At 38.4% G+C, this 15,665-nt stretch overlaps 1 protein-coding gene across 2 annotated transcripts in view; it reads right to left on the bottom strand.

Annotated features, from left to right (window-relative positions):
- The window catches only part of rab27b (RAB27B, member RAS oncogene family), a 59,517-nt gene extending 45,039 nt beyond the window's left edge, over positions 1-14,478 (bottom strand). The window contains exon 1 of one of the 2 annotated variants that reach the window (XM_077233507.1): positions 14,201-14,478. In XM_077233507.1, the coding sequence (XP_077089622.1) occupies positions 14,201-14,202 (2 nt within the window). In that variant the 5' untranslated portion in view covers positions 14,203-14,478. The remainder of the gene's footprint in view (positions 1-14,200) is intronic. The other variant, XM_077233509.1, reaches the window with a different exon arrangement.
- Between the last annotated feature and the right edge of the window lie 1,187 nt (positions 14,479-15,665).

Below are 15,665 nucleotides of genomic sequence, written 5' to 3'. Positions count from 1 at the left end.
GATTTATAATCGTTTTGCGGAAACATATTTCTGTGGCCAAGTGTATGGAACAGTTTTAACTATAGGGATGCACCGATAGGATTTTTTTTTTGCCGATACCGATATGTCACTTGCTCTCTTATTGAACTTCTGTCAATAAAATAGATTAGTGTTTTGATCATGATTTAAATGAGCAAAGTTCAAAAACGCATGCATTATGGTATACTAGCTATTGCTGCATCATCAAATAATTCCTATTGAACATGGATTTGATCCATTTAATACATAAATACAAAATAACAAACATACATGTGAAAGTCTGAAAAATGCTTTTCAGGACTAATGTCTAACAGTAGTTTTCAGGAAATGAAGAAATCAAATGTAAAATATATTCTTCATTGTATAATTTAAATATACATTAATCCTTACTAAAGTTAGAAAAGATATTTAGTCAAGAGTTGTGAGTGATTTTTTTTGTCTTTTGTTTGATTAACATTAAAAGCAGCGCTGCAGGAATATTAGGCTGCTGTCACTTTAAGAGCTGCACGGGTCCAATAAACTGATATACAAGCGTTTAATTTCTCTGCTGTTTACGTTGATTGAAGACATAACCGACTATGTTTACAAGGATACTTGCCAGGACGGGCATTTTGAAATAAATGTATGTGAATTAGAAGACGCGAAAGACAACTCCATTCAGTTTCAGTCTCACTATACGAGGACATGAACTTCAGCTCCAGAGCCTCTCTGAGAGTCACTTCACCATTTCATTTGAGAAAACTATCCGCAAATACACACAGACACTCAAAGCTCTTCACTGAAAATCAACTAAATAAGTTACATTTAGCTTAACGAAATTATGATAAACACATTACGGTGTATAATAAAAAATGCAAAAAAACGTGTGCAGTACTTTGACACAATAAAATGCATGAATTGCATTTTAAAATATTTTAAACTTTTATGAATTAAATTGATTAGACATCTAATCAATTGAATAAACCCATTAAAACAGAATCCAAAAAAAAAGAAGAAAGGAAAATGGCCATTGGCATTATAAACAGTATGAATTTCTGTAAAGATGCATTATGAAAAGAGTTATAAAACTGATGTCAAAGTGTGCATCTGTGCATGCAAATATTACATAAGAGGTGTTTGAAACAGTGCTCTTTTGATTTTTTTTTTTTTTTTTTACACGATAAGCCTAAAAGTAAATAAGTTATGAGGTGAGGAATTGACATAGATGCAAATGCTCACATGCAAATGAAAGCAGCATGTAACAGTTCTACGGCAGGTTAGGTAAATATCAGCAAACTGTCTTACTAGGGACTCAAAAAGTATGGAGAGCTTCCAAAAGGAATTACAGACTGGATTTTCCCATCATGAATGAAGCAGGCGTTCAGTGTGCAGTGCAAGTATGCAATATTGGCAAACTGCGCATTCAGCAGAAGACTGTGAATCTGGGTTTGTTTCAAACATACACACACAACAGAAAGAAGAGCAGGGCCATTAGATCCCACAAGTCCACACAGACTGCGGCTCCTTCACAAGCTCTCTGGCATTTCTTAACGTCTTCAGCCGCATTAATTATTTAGGCTGGCCAATTAGCCCTCGCGAATCACACGCCCTTAAGGAGAAGAATGATCCCAGACGCCACTGAAACGACAAGCCTTACTGCGATCCGCCATCACAAATGATTTAAAATGACTATGCTAACGTAACTTAAATGATAAAAGTGACAGGTTTAACTTTAATACATGCAACATCATGAATTATTAATCAGAGGATTAATACATAAGAGATGGCGAGGTCCTTGGGGCATGTGTTTATGAGCATCAGGATGTGAACGACAACATCTCCCCAAGGCCTTCCCTCTTTTACAGTCGCTGTAGTGCATCTATTAGCGCATGTTCAGGTTCTTGGCAGCATGCACAACAATTACAGCAAGTATGTAAAGCCAATTACTGCTTTATCTTGCCATCAAACGTAAACCAATCAGCACCGTCACAGTCAATTTATGGCTTTGGGGGAAACTTGGTTAGGATGAGCTGGAACACATTTCCTCCATGTTCCTCTGTTCCAGTCATTGAAGGAAAGTTGAACACAAAAAACGTGTTTAAAAAAAAAAAAAAAAAAAAAAAAAAAAAAAAAACTCCACTAACAAAATACAGACAGCTTAGGGAAAAAAAACACATTTTAGTCTTTGGTCGACGTATTTAAAGGGATAGTTCACCCCAAAATTAAAATTAGCCCATGATTTACTCACCCTGAAGTCATCCTAGGTGTATATGACTTTCTTCTTTCAGACAAATACAATTAGAGTTATATTAAAAAATGTCCTGGCTCTTCCAAGCTTTATAATGGGAGTCAATGGATATATTATTTCGGAAGTCCATCAAACTAGGGGTGGGCGATATGGCAAAAATATCATATCACGATTTTTTCAGGAAAATCACGATTCACGATTTTTTATCACGATTCTTTATCAAGTTGATTTTTACTATTTTATTTTTTAACAATTTTTTTTTTAAGTGACTGAGCATTACAGCCAAACTCATGTCCCTATTTTAAAAACAGCCTTAGGTAACAAATATAAAAGAAAAAAGAATGGCAGACATTTAGGCCAAAGTGGCAAAGATAAAAATCAGTTTGTTGTTATTAATTATTTAAAAAAATAAGAACAAAGATACACATTACACAACTTAATATGCAAATGAAATAAACAGTGTTTTATTTTTTCAGATACTGTAGGTGTATTTAGCATTGAAGTAATTACATGAACAAATATGAAATTAAAACTACATAGACTACACTGTATAAATTATATATTGATTCTTATTAAAGCCACTGTTAAAGTTCTCAGTAAGTGAGTGATTTTCTCTTTGTGTTTTGACGTTTTATTAACATTAAAGTGAGTTCCCCCAAAAATGAAAATTGTCATAATTTACCGAATATGCAACGTACAGCCGTACGCAAGTTGACTTACACCAAAAGAGTAACACTTGAACTTGACGCACAAAGTAAAGATGAACGCGGTTGCCCAGCCCTGTGTGTTTGAACCGCGAGAGGCGGTTTACGATACTCCAACGTCACACATCGTCAAGTGTTACTCTTTTGCCGTAAGTCGACTTGCGTACGGCCGTCTGAATTTGGATTTTAAATATGGATATTTTTCTTACACGAATACATCGCTTCGCTTCAGAAGGCCTTTATTAACCTCGCAGAGCCGTTTCGAGCACTTTTATTACGGATGGATAAGGTTTCATGGACTTCCAAAAAAATATATCCATTGACTCCCATTATAAGGCTTGGAAGAGCCAAGACATTTTTTCATATACACCTTGGATGGCTTCAGGGTGAGTAAATCATGGGCTAATTTTAATTTTTGGGTGAACTATCCCTTTAAGTCTCAGGGCTTGACAACATTTTTCTCCAATAAGCACATGTAATTAATTATGAAATTATTTATAAGCTAACTTAACAAACAGATACTGGGCCGATACTAAAAATCGATAAGTCTAAAAACTTTATGCATAATGTGCAACAAGCCCGAAATACAACAGGACACTTATTTTTCTATGCTTTACTATTGCTGGCTTCTCATTTAAAAAAAGATGAGGATAAAATATGCAGTTACAACTTATTACAATATAAACACCATAAAGTTAACATCGTCTTAATTCATCTAAAGTAGATCGCTATCAATCTATTTGCATTAATACATTGTGAACTGCTTGTAAAGCAAGAGATTGTAGTGCAACAGTGCTGTTTTTTACTTTGAAACATGCAGCGCCTGCATTTATTTAATGAAAAAATAAGACATTTGAAGATTAATGATCACATTAGGCTGCATCGCAATTCCTGTTTTCCCGTTCCCAAATTTACGACTTCCAAAGTAAGACGGTTGTTATACCATTTACGAGATTTAACTTTTTTTATTACAATTTATACAACTGATATTTTTAGACTGTAAAAGGATGCACAGGTACACACACATTTCTTTTTAGTTGCAAATGCGAGTGAAACGCTCGCTCTGTCGAGCCCTGGGTCTGCGTGATGATTTCCAGCCTGATCACTTAAACTGCCAAATTTACACTACAAAGGTGGCACAGAAGCACCTCTGAAGTGGCATTTAGGTGTGTTTACATAAATGCATTTGCACATTTGTTCAACTGTTAATTTTGATACGAGGGACTGACGAGCCACCATAATTTGGTCTGGCTTTTATGAGGCATTGCGCCTTTACACTGAATTTTGAGCACCGATCAGGCTTAACTCTGCTGAATGACGATGCACACACTAATGGGGGTGGGCGATATAGCCTCAAAATTCTATCACGATATTTCAAGAATATTTGCGATAATGATATTTATGACGATATAGACATTTTTTTTGTTGTGGTTGAAAATGTTCTTATTATGTTTATCTCGCCTAAATGTTTGCTCACTCATTGCGTTTTTACAATGTGGTAATTTTGTAAGAGTTTACACAACACAAGGAAGCTTGATTTCAATCTTTGAATTAAATGTTAAATGTGTGTAGGTCTAACACCAGTATTCAGAAATACTACAGAAACATAAAGTAATCAAATGTAAAATAACACAGTCTTTCAGTTCTGTTTCCTGATTAAATTAAATACATAGGCTAATAATTCTCATTCATAACAATTAAAGCTATCTTTTGTTGTTTTGACGACAACATTAATGACAGACGCATAGCCTATGGCTGCTGTCACTTTTACAGCTAGTGCAGGGATCCATTGCTGTTTTTTATTATACTGTCTTTCACACTGTCACATGCATTTTATACATAATCGACTGTGTTTATGAGTATACTTACCAAGACCGGAAGTTTTACACAATTTTGCGTTTTTCCCCCCATTAAAGCGATATAATCCGCGAAAAATTACTTTAGTGTCTCGCGAGCTGTACTCTATGTATGCACGCATTACAACTCTCTCAGAGAGTGCGCAAGTAGCTTACTGGATAGTTTAAAACCGCTTGAATGTTTAAACTGATAAGAATTAAGAAGACTTGAAAATTATAAACTTTAGTTACGATGCACTGATGGCCCGATTGTGCAAGAGACCATTCAGTCATGTCCCGACTCCTAAACGTGCGCGAGAGAAGACGCGCGTCGGCAGCCCCGCTGAACACTCAAGCTGTTTGTGAAATTGCTAAATTTGCTAAAATTGCTAAATCAGACAGGTGTTGTTGTTGTGCGTGCTAGGTAATGTAAATGCGCCATACGTCATTGCGTCGCTATATCATTGATATCTCGATATGACACTTTTTTATCATGTAAAAATGTATACCGGTATTATCGTGGACGGTATGATATGGCACACCCCTACACACTAAACATTAATACTTGGTGTTAGAGGTTTCATCACATCACTAACTGCAAAATCAACAGTAAAAGTAATAAACATTGAATCAGAAATTTATTAAATGAACCTAATTATTTTTGCCCTACTCCCACATTACTCCATAGCGACGGCCAGCGTTTGGTCCGAGGGGTTTAAAATGTAGATCAGTGTGTCTATTCCGAGCCGTCGGGGGTGTTTTGGGTTCCTGGCGCGCAGGTAATGCGCCCAGCGGGGGGGTCTTCCTCAGCAGCTGGTGAGCCCTGTGACCTCTGACCCCTGTGGGGCGCAGCAGGCAGACCTGAGATAATTACCCAGCGAGCAAAGAGACACACTGGGCTTCAGAGGAGGGAGAAGATGCACAAGTTCTTCGAGGATCTTTCTTCTCTCTTTCTTCAACTACTCGTCTCACACTGATAACTCTTCTCTTCAAAGTTCTTTAAAGGGTCACTCCACCCATTTGCATTAAGATTTCCATTGTTAGAAATCCAGTCATACTATTGAATGGTCGTGCAACACTCTTTCATTTTCCCCTGAGATGAGAGAAATCCTCTATTTACCTTTTTCACTTCCTCCTACAATGACGCAAAAATCGTCATTTTACGTCATTGTAGGAGGAAGTGTAAAAGGGGGGGGATTTCTGTGAAGACTACAAGCACTAGTTCCCGCCCTTTCAAACCCGCCCATAGGGGGTTGGACCTAATGCGCTAACAGACCTATCAGATCAGTGCCAGTGCGTTTGATTTCACCAGGAGAAACTTTTTGAAAATATGGACGAAGGTACTGAATACACAGGCGGATGCATTATGGAGGATCTGGATTTTGACGAAGTTATGGTAGAAACGGATGTTCGTGGCTACCTTTATGAGCCACAGTATAGCGACGAGCAGCTGAGGGCTATGGAGGAACCGGAGAAGCTGCTGCCACCACAGCCGATGCAGACGTTCTGCCTGCTGCGGACGAGGAGCCCGCAATGGCTCGAGCTGGGGCAGATTGGTGGTGCCTGTGCTCTCACTGTGCGCCAATGGACACAGAACAAGAGTCTGTCTGCTGCCGAGAATTCCAGTGGTGCCAATTTCTAATTGACAAAATTACAGAATCGGAGGATAACACGGACGTGTGTGTTGTTGTTGCTCACCCGAGTTTCGCACCCCATATGGCGTCCTGGAGACCTACTTTAGAATACCTAAGGTCAACTGGCAACGTCAGCCAAAGCCTACAGGGTCAAATGGTCGTCTTTCTGTGAAGTAAGTTTGTTTTAATTTTGTTAACACGCTAACGTGGCAGGTTCATTGCACAAATATCTTGCAGTTAAGCTAGCTACTGTAGTGGGAGTGGTCTGCGGAGCTGAGCATTGCAATGCACTATGGGGATTGTTGTCTACAATCAACAGGCACTAAAAAGTCATTTTCTGCCTTTTATCGGCCAAGAAGGTCCCAAATTAGAAATTTATGAAACTATTCTACTATATATATGACCCACTTTCAATACATATTCATGTCTCCACCGATGGAATGACCCTTTAAATTATCAGTTAGAATGGATTCATTTTCTAGGTGGATGTCACCCTCCCGCCGATCGTCTATGGTTTCATCCTCACGTTCTCCCCCAAAACAGTTCTCATCATTGGATACTAATAGTGCAACTGATACTCTTTGCTCCACTCTAACATCTTTGGATAACTTTTGTATCGTTTTGCAGAGAGAAATTTTTGCAAATCCAAAGATCTTACTGACCTTAGTTTGTATCAGTCACTCCTTTCTTCTCTTCTCAAACAACATCCTACCACATCAAAATTATCAATTCTTCTGACACTTGCATGCTTTTCAGAATCTCTTCTTTGTCCTTCATCATCTCTAACAGCTGATGATGACTTTGACACATTCTTCATAAACAAAACAACAACCATCAGCGGCCAATTCTCCACACCACAAACTTACAACACTATCCCCTCCTTCTCTCCGCTCTCAGTGACAGAAGTCTCCAAACTCATCCTTTCCAATCCCCCAATACCTGTCGGCTTTACTCTATCTCCACTCATCTCCTCAAGCCATTTCTTCTTCAGTTGTACCCGCACTCACTCACATTATCAATACCTCTCTTCATACAGGTACCTTTACATTCAAGCAGGCTCGGGTAAACCCACTGCTAAAGAAACCCACACTAAATCCAGCACTATTATGACGCTTTTCCACTGCATGGTACGGCTCGATACGGCTCAGTATGGTACGACTCGGCTCAGCACGGCACGGCTCGGTTCGCTTTAGCTCGGTTTGCTTTTCCACTGCAGTTAGTACAGCTTCAAAGTGTGTGGGATTATAGACTGATCGTTATAGTTTATCCGCTCCTCGGCAACCAACGAGAGGAACGTCTGCACTTCGTCCACTGACCACGATTCAGCCATTTCTTTTTTGGAAGTTTTTTTTCTTTCTTTTTTCTTCAAGCAAGTTAAGCAAGTAGTTTAAAAACAGGTGCTACAGTGGTGGCTGTTACTGGCTATTTAAATCTAGCGGGTTTGATGTCTCGCAATCAGATTGACGCTGGTAGTGACGATTCTGTCCGACCAATCAGTGATCTGCAGTGTTTTTACGTCAAATTTTAGTATCGGTACGGTACGCTTAGAACCTCAACAGAGGTGGTACCATTTAAAGCGAGCCGAAGCGAGCCATACCGTACAATGCAGTGGAAAAGCGCCACAAAGTGAGCCGTACCGAGCCGTACCATGTAGTGGAAAAGCGCCATTAGAGAACTATGGATCCCTTCTTCCATACATTGCAAAGACACTTAAAGGGTTAGTTCGCCCATTTAAGACATGAAGTTGTATGGAATCCTTACTAGCACTATAGTGCATACACACTGACCCACTCTGTAGTCGACTCCCTGGTCAGAGTTCTGGCCGCTGGAAGTTTTTCAAGAAAGTACTCCCGGTTAGTTTCCGGGGCCTCAAAACTGTGCGTTTTTACGTGAAAAAATTAAAGGTTTTCAATTTTTCAAAGCTTGATTAATTTAACACACAAAAAACACACCGGTCAAAATTCATACCTCAGTTTTAATCGGCACTATTTTCTTTCCATTTCTATCAATCCGCGCTGCTGTCAACGTCAAGTGTGTATGCACGATAGTGCTGGTAAGGATTCCATACAACTTCATGTCTTAAATGGGAGAACTAACCCTTTAAGCCAGTTGTGTTCAACCAACTCTCTACCATTCTCACACTCCTGAACAGCACACTCCGGGTGCCTATTTTGTTACTGGGATGCCTCAGGGCTCAGTCCTTGGACCACTTCTCTTTTCCATCCACATATCATCTGTCCTTCAGAAACATGTTTTTTCCTATCACCCCTAAGCTGATGACACACAAATCTATGTCTCATTCCAGCTGGACGATCCGACAGTAGCTGCTTGTGTCTCAGCCTTTATAACAGACATTTCTACCTGGATTACGGACAACCACCTTCAACTCAACTGTGCAAAGACAAAACTGCTTATAGTCTCGGTCAACCTAACTCTACATCACAACTTCTCCATTCAGCTAGGTTCGTCAACCATAACTCTTCACAGACGACATTCCTAGAATGGCCCGGTCCTACAGATTTGCCTCATACAACATTAGGAGGATCAGGCTCTTCCTATCGGAGCTACACAACTCCTTGTCCAAGCTCTTGCTCTATCAAACCTCTGTATCTGATCCAGAATGCAGCAGTGAGAGCGGTCTTTAATGAGCCGAAGAGAGCGCATGTCACACTTCTCTTCATAAACTTGCACTGGTTGCTAATTGCAGTTCGCTTCAAATTCATGGCACTAGGGCTGGGACGGTATGGATTTTTTCTAACTGCGGTTGAAAAGCAAGAAATTCCCGCTTTAAATACTTTAAATGCTTGCATCGCCCATAGACCTTAAAACAATCAGCCCTACAAGGCACTTATGTTTGCCTACAGAACAACCACTGGCTCTACTCCCCTATACCTAAACTCACTACTTCAGACTCATGTGCCCTTCAGAAGCTTGTGTTCTGCAAGTGAACCGCGCCTTGTGGTGCCATCATCCCAAAGAGCCACGAAATCACTTTCACAGACCTTCACCTGGACTGTTCCCTACTGGTCTAATGACCTGCCCAACTCAACCCGAGCAGCTGAATCTTTATCCATCTTCAAGAAACAACTAAAGACACATCTTTTTCACCAACACCTGACACAATTATACTAGCATTCTTTTCAATTTTTTGTTCCTATTTATTTATTCAACAAAACAAGAGACTTGCTAAGTGTACTCTGCTAAACTAACTGGGAGAAGTCACAACACTTACATATTGTTGCCCTGTTGTTAATTTGATTGCTTCAATTATTTTTCTTATTTGTAAGTCGTTTTGGATAAAAGCATCTGCTAAATTATTATTTTAGTACACCAGTTAAATTTAATGAAAATGAGAAATGCTGCCTTGGCAACTAACTGAAATTAAAGTTTAGTTTACTTTATTTCAATTAATTTTATTAAGAGACAAAAATGTTTTTATTGTTTTAGTTTAACCCTAGTGTTAACCAGAAATGGTCATGATAACAGTAGTTCAAATATTGGATGTAATTTTAAACAGACAATGTTAGTAAGTGATTTTATCAAACTAGTCCCACGTTACCACTGCATTATTGTAATTCAAGCTGGTTATAACAAACTGAGGAATGAGTTAAACAAAGCTAAACATCAACTAAAAAAATAAATGAAGTCTGTCCAAATTAATTAACACATCATTCATTCAGCCGCTTACAACAACTGATACATCAATGTTACAGCAGAATGTTTTATTGACTCATTCTGTATGATAAAAGCCAGTGCCCCTCAGGATTTACTGCGGTGAGAATTACCTTGTGTGTTCATAATTAAACAGTCTTTCCGACAGCTGATTCTTATTCAACGCCAGATGATATCTGTCAGGGTACAACACGGCATATCGAAAATAAAAAAAATTAAAAAGAGAGAAATAGCTTTGAAACACTGACTAGATTTCAAACAACTCTGAAGATTCTGAGTCGCTGAAATAAAAATAAACATAGAACAAGTTTAATATGGGCAACAGCTGATGTCCTTAAACTCTGCATGAAAAGGCATTCACTTCAGTAATGGGATAGGTTATTATCAATAAGAAATACATTTCAGGCATTAAATGACTAGACTAAGACAGTGGGGTTTCTAAGACACCACTTAGCAACCACACTGAACACCCTAGCAACTGCATAACTGGAAGCTAAAAACATACTGGTTGTAAACCACATTAAATTTATGGCAAAACCCCACCAATCACCAACCACACTCTAGCAATTGCATAACAGTACCCTAAAAACAAATAGTAACCAAAATAATCATTCAGCAATACCCTGGAAATTGTCCAAAAAAACCTAGTAAGTTAGTAACTCTATTACAGCACAACCAAATCAACAAATAACCACAGTAAACTGTATAGCAACACCCACAACACATTTTGCATGACAGCAGGCTAAAAAAAAATCAACAATAAAAAAACAACAAAAAACAACCACAGTAGCCTAAGTGTATAGCAATGCCCTGTGAACTAATAACAGCATGCTAAAAGCAACCTAACTGTGTAGCAACACCTCCCCGACAACCACACACAACACCCTAGCAACTCCATAACACCACCCTTAAAACAAACAGTACCAATAGTAACCATATAACACATAGTAGCAGTATAGTAACCCCCTGGCAACCAACCACAACACTCTTTGCATAAAAGCAGGCTAAAAACAACTTGTAAGCATATAGCAAACGCCCTGGGAACAAATAACAGCATGCTTAAAACAACCAGGAACTGTATAGCAACACTCTGACAACCACACACAACACCCTAAAAACAAACAGTGCCCATAGTAACCATATAACAATGCCCTGGCACACACCTGGCGACTGCATAACAGAACCCTAGAAACAAACAGTAAGCATAGTAACCGTATAGCATCGCCCTGGCAACCAACCACAACACCCTTAACATAGCAGCAGGCTAAAAAATAAATAGAATCCACAGTAAGCATAATAGCAACGCCCTGGGAACCAATAACAGCAGGCTAAAAACAACCAGTAAACCACAGTAGGCATATAGCAACACCATGAAAACTGCATAACGAAAACCATAACCATATAGCAATGCCCCGCCACACACAACACCCTAGAAAACGCATAATAGCACCCTAAAAACAAACAATAATCATATAGCAACACCCTAGCAACCACCCTTAGCATGAGAATGGTGAGTTTTGCACATTCAAACATCACTCAGATTTTCGTCAGTAGTTCTCTAACGAGATTTTAAAAACACTAATGGATCAGTGATAGATGACGCTCCTAATTAGGCTCCTCAGCCTCCTGCATGTTCATTTCGCTTCTTCTCTATGAATGATCACTGGATTTATCATCTTATCAATAACTGAGTTTAAGCATGAAGGCAGCGGTGTGGACGAATATCTGTTTTACAGAGGTTTTATACTGCAGCTCTCTATTTCCACAGCTCTGAAGTGACTGAAATCAATAAGCGTTTGACACTCATGTTGTGTCTATTATACACCCTTCAGAAGATCAATAACATCAGTGCAACACACTCAATAAGAGGTTTTGTTAGAAATATACAAGCATCAAACTCCCTTCTGTTCAGGTGCCGTGCATAACACATGGGAACTTCTCTGTAAAAATCACATTTTTATGGTTTGGAACATTTTCACACGCGGCTTGACTCACTGCACTGTGTGTGGGGAATGACATGGAGCAAACTAGCCTGAACAACATCCATTATGTCCTGAAATATACCGTAAATACTCAATTAAACATTAATGGACGAAATATATCCAGATTTAAATAGAGCTGCACGACTCTGGATAGATTGAGAATCATGATTTTTTTTGTTTCAAACAGACATCATGATTCTGAACAGACAACTATACAAACTAACATGTAATTTACTGATAGATTTACTAGAGGCAAAATGTTAATTGCTGCAGTCTATTTAAATTTTTATTAATCTGAATTATTATTATTAACTGTTTGAGTGAATGATTCAATGACTCATAAATACTTCACTTGTTTCAATACTGGAATTCATCGTTTTTGAACGAATTTGAACGTTTTTGAACAAATCTCTTAAATTAATGATTCAATGCCAAATACATTTTTAAGTCACTTGTCGCCCACTACTGGTGTAACGATTTAATCAATACAATTGTTATTTAAAATGCCGAATTTCTTTCTGAAGGTGATTTACTCTATTTTGATCGCTACCACATACATCAGTGTTTATATATGAACTCTAACCTCTTATCCCAGTACTTCTGTGATAATCTGAATGATTGTAAGACAGAAATAATGAAACTGGGTGGGTGAAAAGTCTGTTTGTGAAGCGGTTTCATATCTAGACATGACAACGGCTCTCTCTGGATCAGAACGCAGATCTGAATGTTCAGTGTAATTTTGTGAAAGTTTATTAAAGACAGGAGAATCCTTGTCATGTATGAATGAGATCATGTGGGTGTTTGAATCGATATTGTGATCTTTTAACGATTAATCGGGCAGCTCTAGAATTAAAGGGATAGTTCACCCAAAAAAAAAATTCTGTCATATATAACACATGTTGGTCCAAACCCATAAGACTTTTGATCATCGTCCAAAACTCAAAGCATTGAAACATTCATAAAGAGATGCGTCGTACAACTGAGTGTAGCAAATTATCAAAAAAGAAAAAATGTAGGGCAGGACTTAGTTCTAAGTATCAGTTGCTGATTGGATGTTGTGATGTGGGCGTGGCATTCAAAAGTGGATGCAAATGAATACTAGTTTGCAGGGGCGGAGTTAAAGCAGACTAAATAATTGGAGAAGTCCTGAATAAATCAGTCAGAGTTTTCACAGGAAGATCCAGTTATGACATTTTAATTAAACATTACAAGGTCAAAAAATTTAAAATTAAACATATGCATGGATAAATTGTTCACAATAAGATCAGTAATATGCATTTAGAAAACAGATAGGGTGAATTTTCATTTCATGCCAACTTTAAATTTACAGACTTGGACCAGTTAGAAACCACCTGACAACTTTATAGCAACATGCGAAAAACATCCACGTAGCAACACCCTGGCAACCAGCCACCAACACTGATTAGCAAACATTCTCTAATATACTAATTAGCCATTTATATCACTTTTTTAATCGATAGTGTGTTTACTGTCAGAGATTACTGGTGATTGATCCATGGTGATAAATCAATCAATGTGGGGTTCAAACCTGCTCAGATCTACACTAGACTAAGAGTGGAACCCTGGAAACAACATAAAACCTTACCAAAAAAAGTGATGCTGCCTTCTTGTATTACCATGGTGATATCATGGACTTTACATGGTACTTAAATTAATGCAATGGTTCTATCAAGGTACTACCATATATTTCCTAAATAACAATAAATGAAATCAAGGAGTTACAGAAATGATTACGAGCTACTATCATGGTAAACAGCCTAAAATGTGGTAATACCATGGTACATGTCTAAAAAAAAACAAGGTAATACTATTGCAAATACCCCCAAAAAACTGGTATTACCATTCTAAAAGCATTATAGCACCATGGTAACTTCTGTCAATGAAATCAAGCAGTATCAGTCATGATTCTTCAGACTTATATGATGGAAACATCACTCATATACACAATTGTTGTGATCAAGTTGTGGTACTGCGCAGTGTGTTTCTGGTGACTCAGGCTTCCGCCGCACACACACACACAGACACGACACCGAGCTCTCGGATTCACAGCAGTAGCAGATATGATATTCATAAGCATGAGACGAGTTTACACTGGTGATTTACTCACATCTCAGTGACTGATGCGGCTGAATGTAATCACAGGTGTCTCGCGCTCTTCATCCTCATCCTCATCCTCATCAAACCCCACCGCCGCTTATTTCGCTCTAACCGCGCCTCATTCGAAAGGGAACCTGTTCAATTAAATGCTCAAACACTAAAGCATACCTACTCAAGTGTAATGAGTGTGCATGAGGCTCTTGCGTGCTCTCGGATGGATCTATAGCAGCCGAACCGTTTCCAGCCCCGCGGCGCACTCAGATCCGGGTCCTAGCGCCGGACTCTGTGAACGTCAACAACAGGTTGCAGCGCGTTCATTGGACATTCGCTCATGAATATTAATCAGAGACTGACATTTCTTGTCAATGTCGTTGACTCTGAAACGTCGTCTAGTAGTGTAATTAATATTCACATCTGTAGACTATAAACAATAAGTTGCTAAATGTATTACTGCAAAACAATAAGTTGCCAAATGTATTACAGTAAAAAAAAGACAATATATTGATTCTTATAAAATAATGTTTTGGTGACTTAGAAGTGACTTTGGTGTCATTCTTCATTCATTTTTACGAGACTGTATTATGGGTTCATAACAAGAAATGGGTTAATTAAGGCCTTACAAGACCTTCCTGCACTTAGATGCTCTTCGTGCAACAACAACAATGAACTCTTTGTACGCATCCAATTTACAAATCTAATTTGACAACCATGCCGACCCAAATGAGACGAAAATAAATTTGCATAAAAATGCATCGGAAAAATAAATCCGCCAATCCAATTATTGCATTACTGCACAACTTCACACAGATACATAGAAACAGGCTGTATGATTCAAGAAGAATTCAACAGACTGCAAAAATCCCTTTTCAGCACTATTAACATTTGACATCCCTCCTCACTTTCTCATAAAACTAGACACAATCTGTGTTCAGATCAATTAAAGAGAAGTGTAAGGTCAAATGGAGACACCCGTTCCGGAATCCTGTTGTCATGGATACGCCAGTTTCCTGTGTGCACATAGCGCAGGGCAGCGTGACCGATCATTTATTCACTGTGATATGAAGACAATTCTCTTATCTAGATATAGTAAAGATACTATATGCACATCTAAGCGTGTTCACATGGCATCAGCCCTCCTGTCTCCATGGGAACCACAAATGTGGAGAAGCAACAGCTTTTAATTGTTTATCAAATGCCAATTAGACTCAATATGGAAGAGAAAGGTTGGAGGGTTTGTGTTGAACTTGGCTTGAATATCTGTGACCAATAGACTAGAGCACAAAAGTAATAAAACTTATGAGATATAATGGGTTCCTAAAATTATTCAGAAAGGGATTCCAACGATATTGTTTCTCTGTGCAGTTATCGTTATGGTTGTGGTGTGGACCTAGAATGTCATTGTTAAATATTCAAAGTTTTAATTTTCGATTGGGAGGAAATTCTGATTAATAGTCTGTCCACTAATTTGGACATCA

This window comes from Siphateles boraxobius, unplaced genomic scaffold, assembly GCF_051911475.1.
Source record: "Siphateles boraxobius isolate OS27281-9 unplaced genomic scaffold, OSU_SipBor_1 18, whole genome shotgun sequence".
Taxonomy (NCBI): Eukaryota; Metazoa; Chordata; class Actinopteri; order Cypriniformes; family Leuciscidae; genus Siphateles; species Siphateles boraxobius.
Note: the sequence above shows the minus strand (reverse complement) of the source record. Positions and strands in the feature narration are given on the sequence as shown.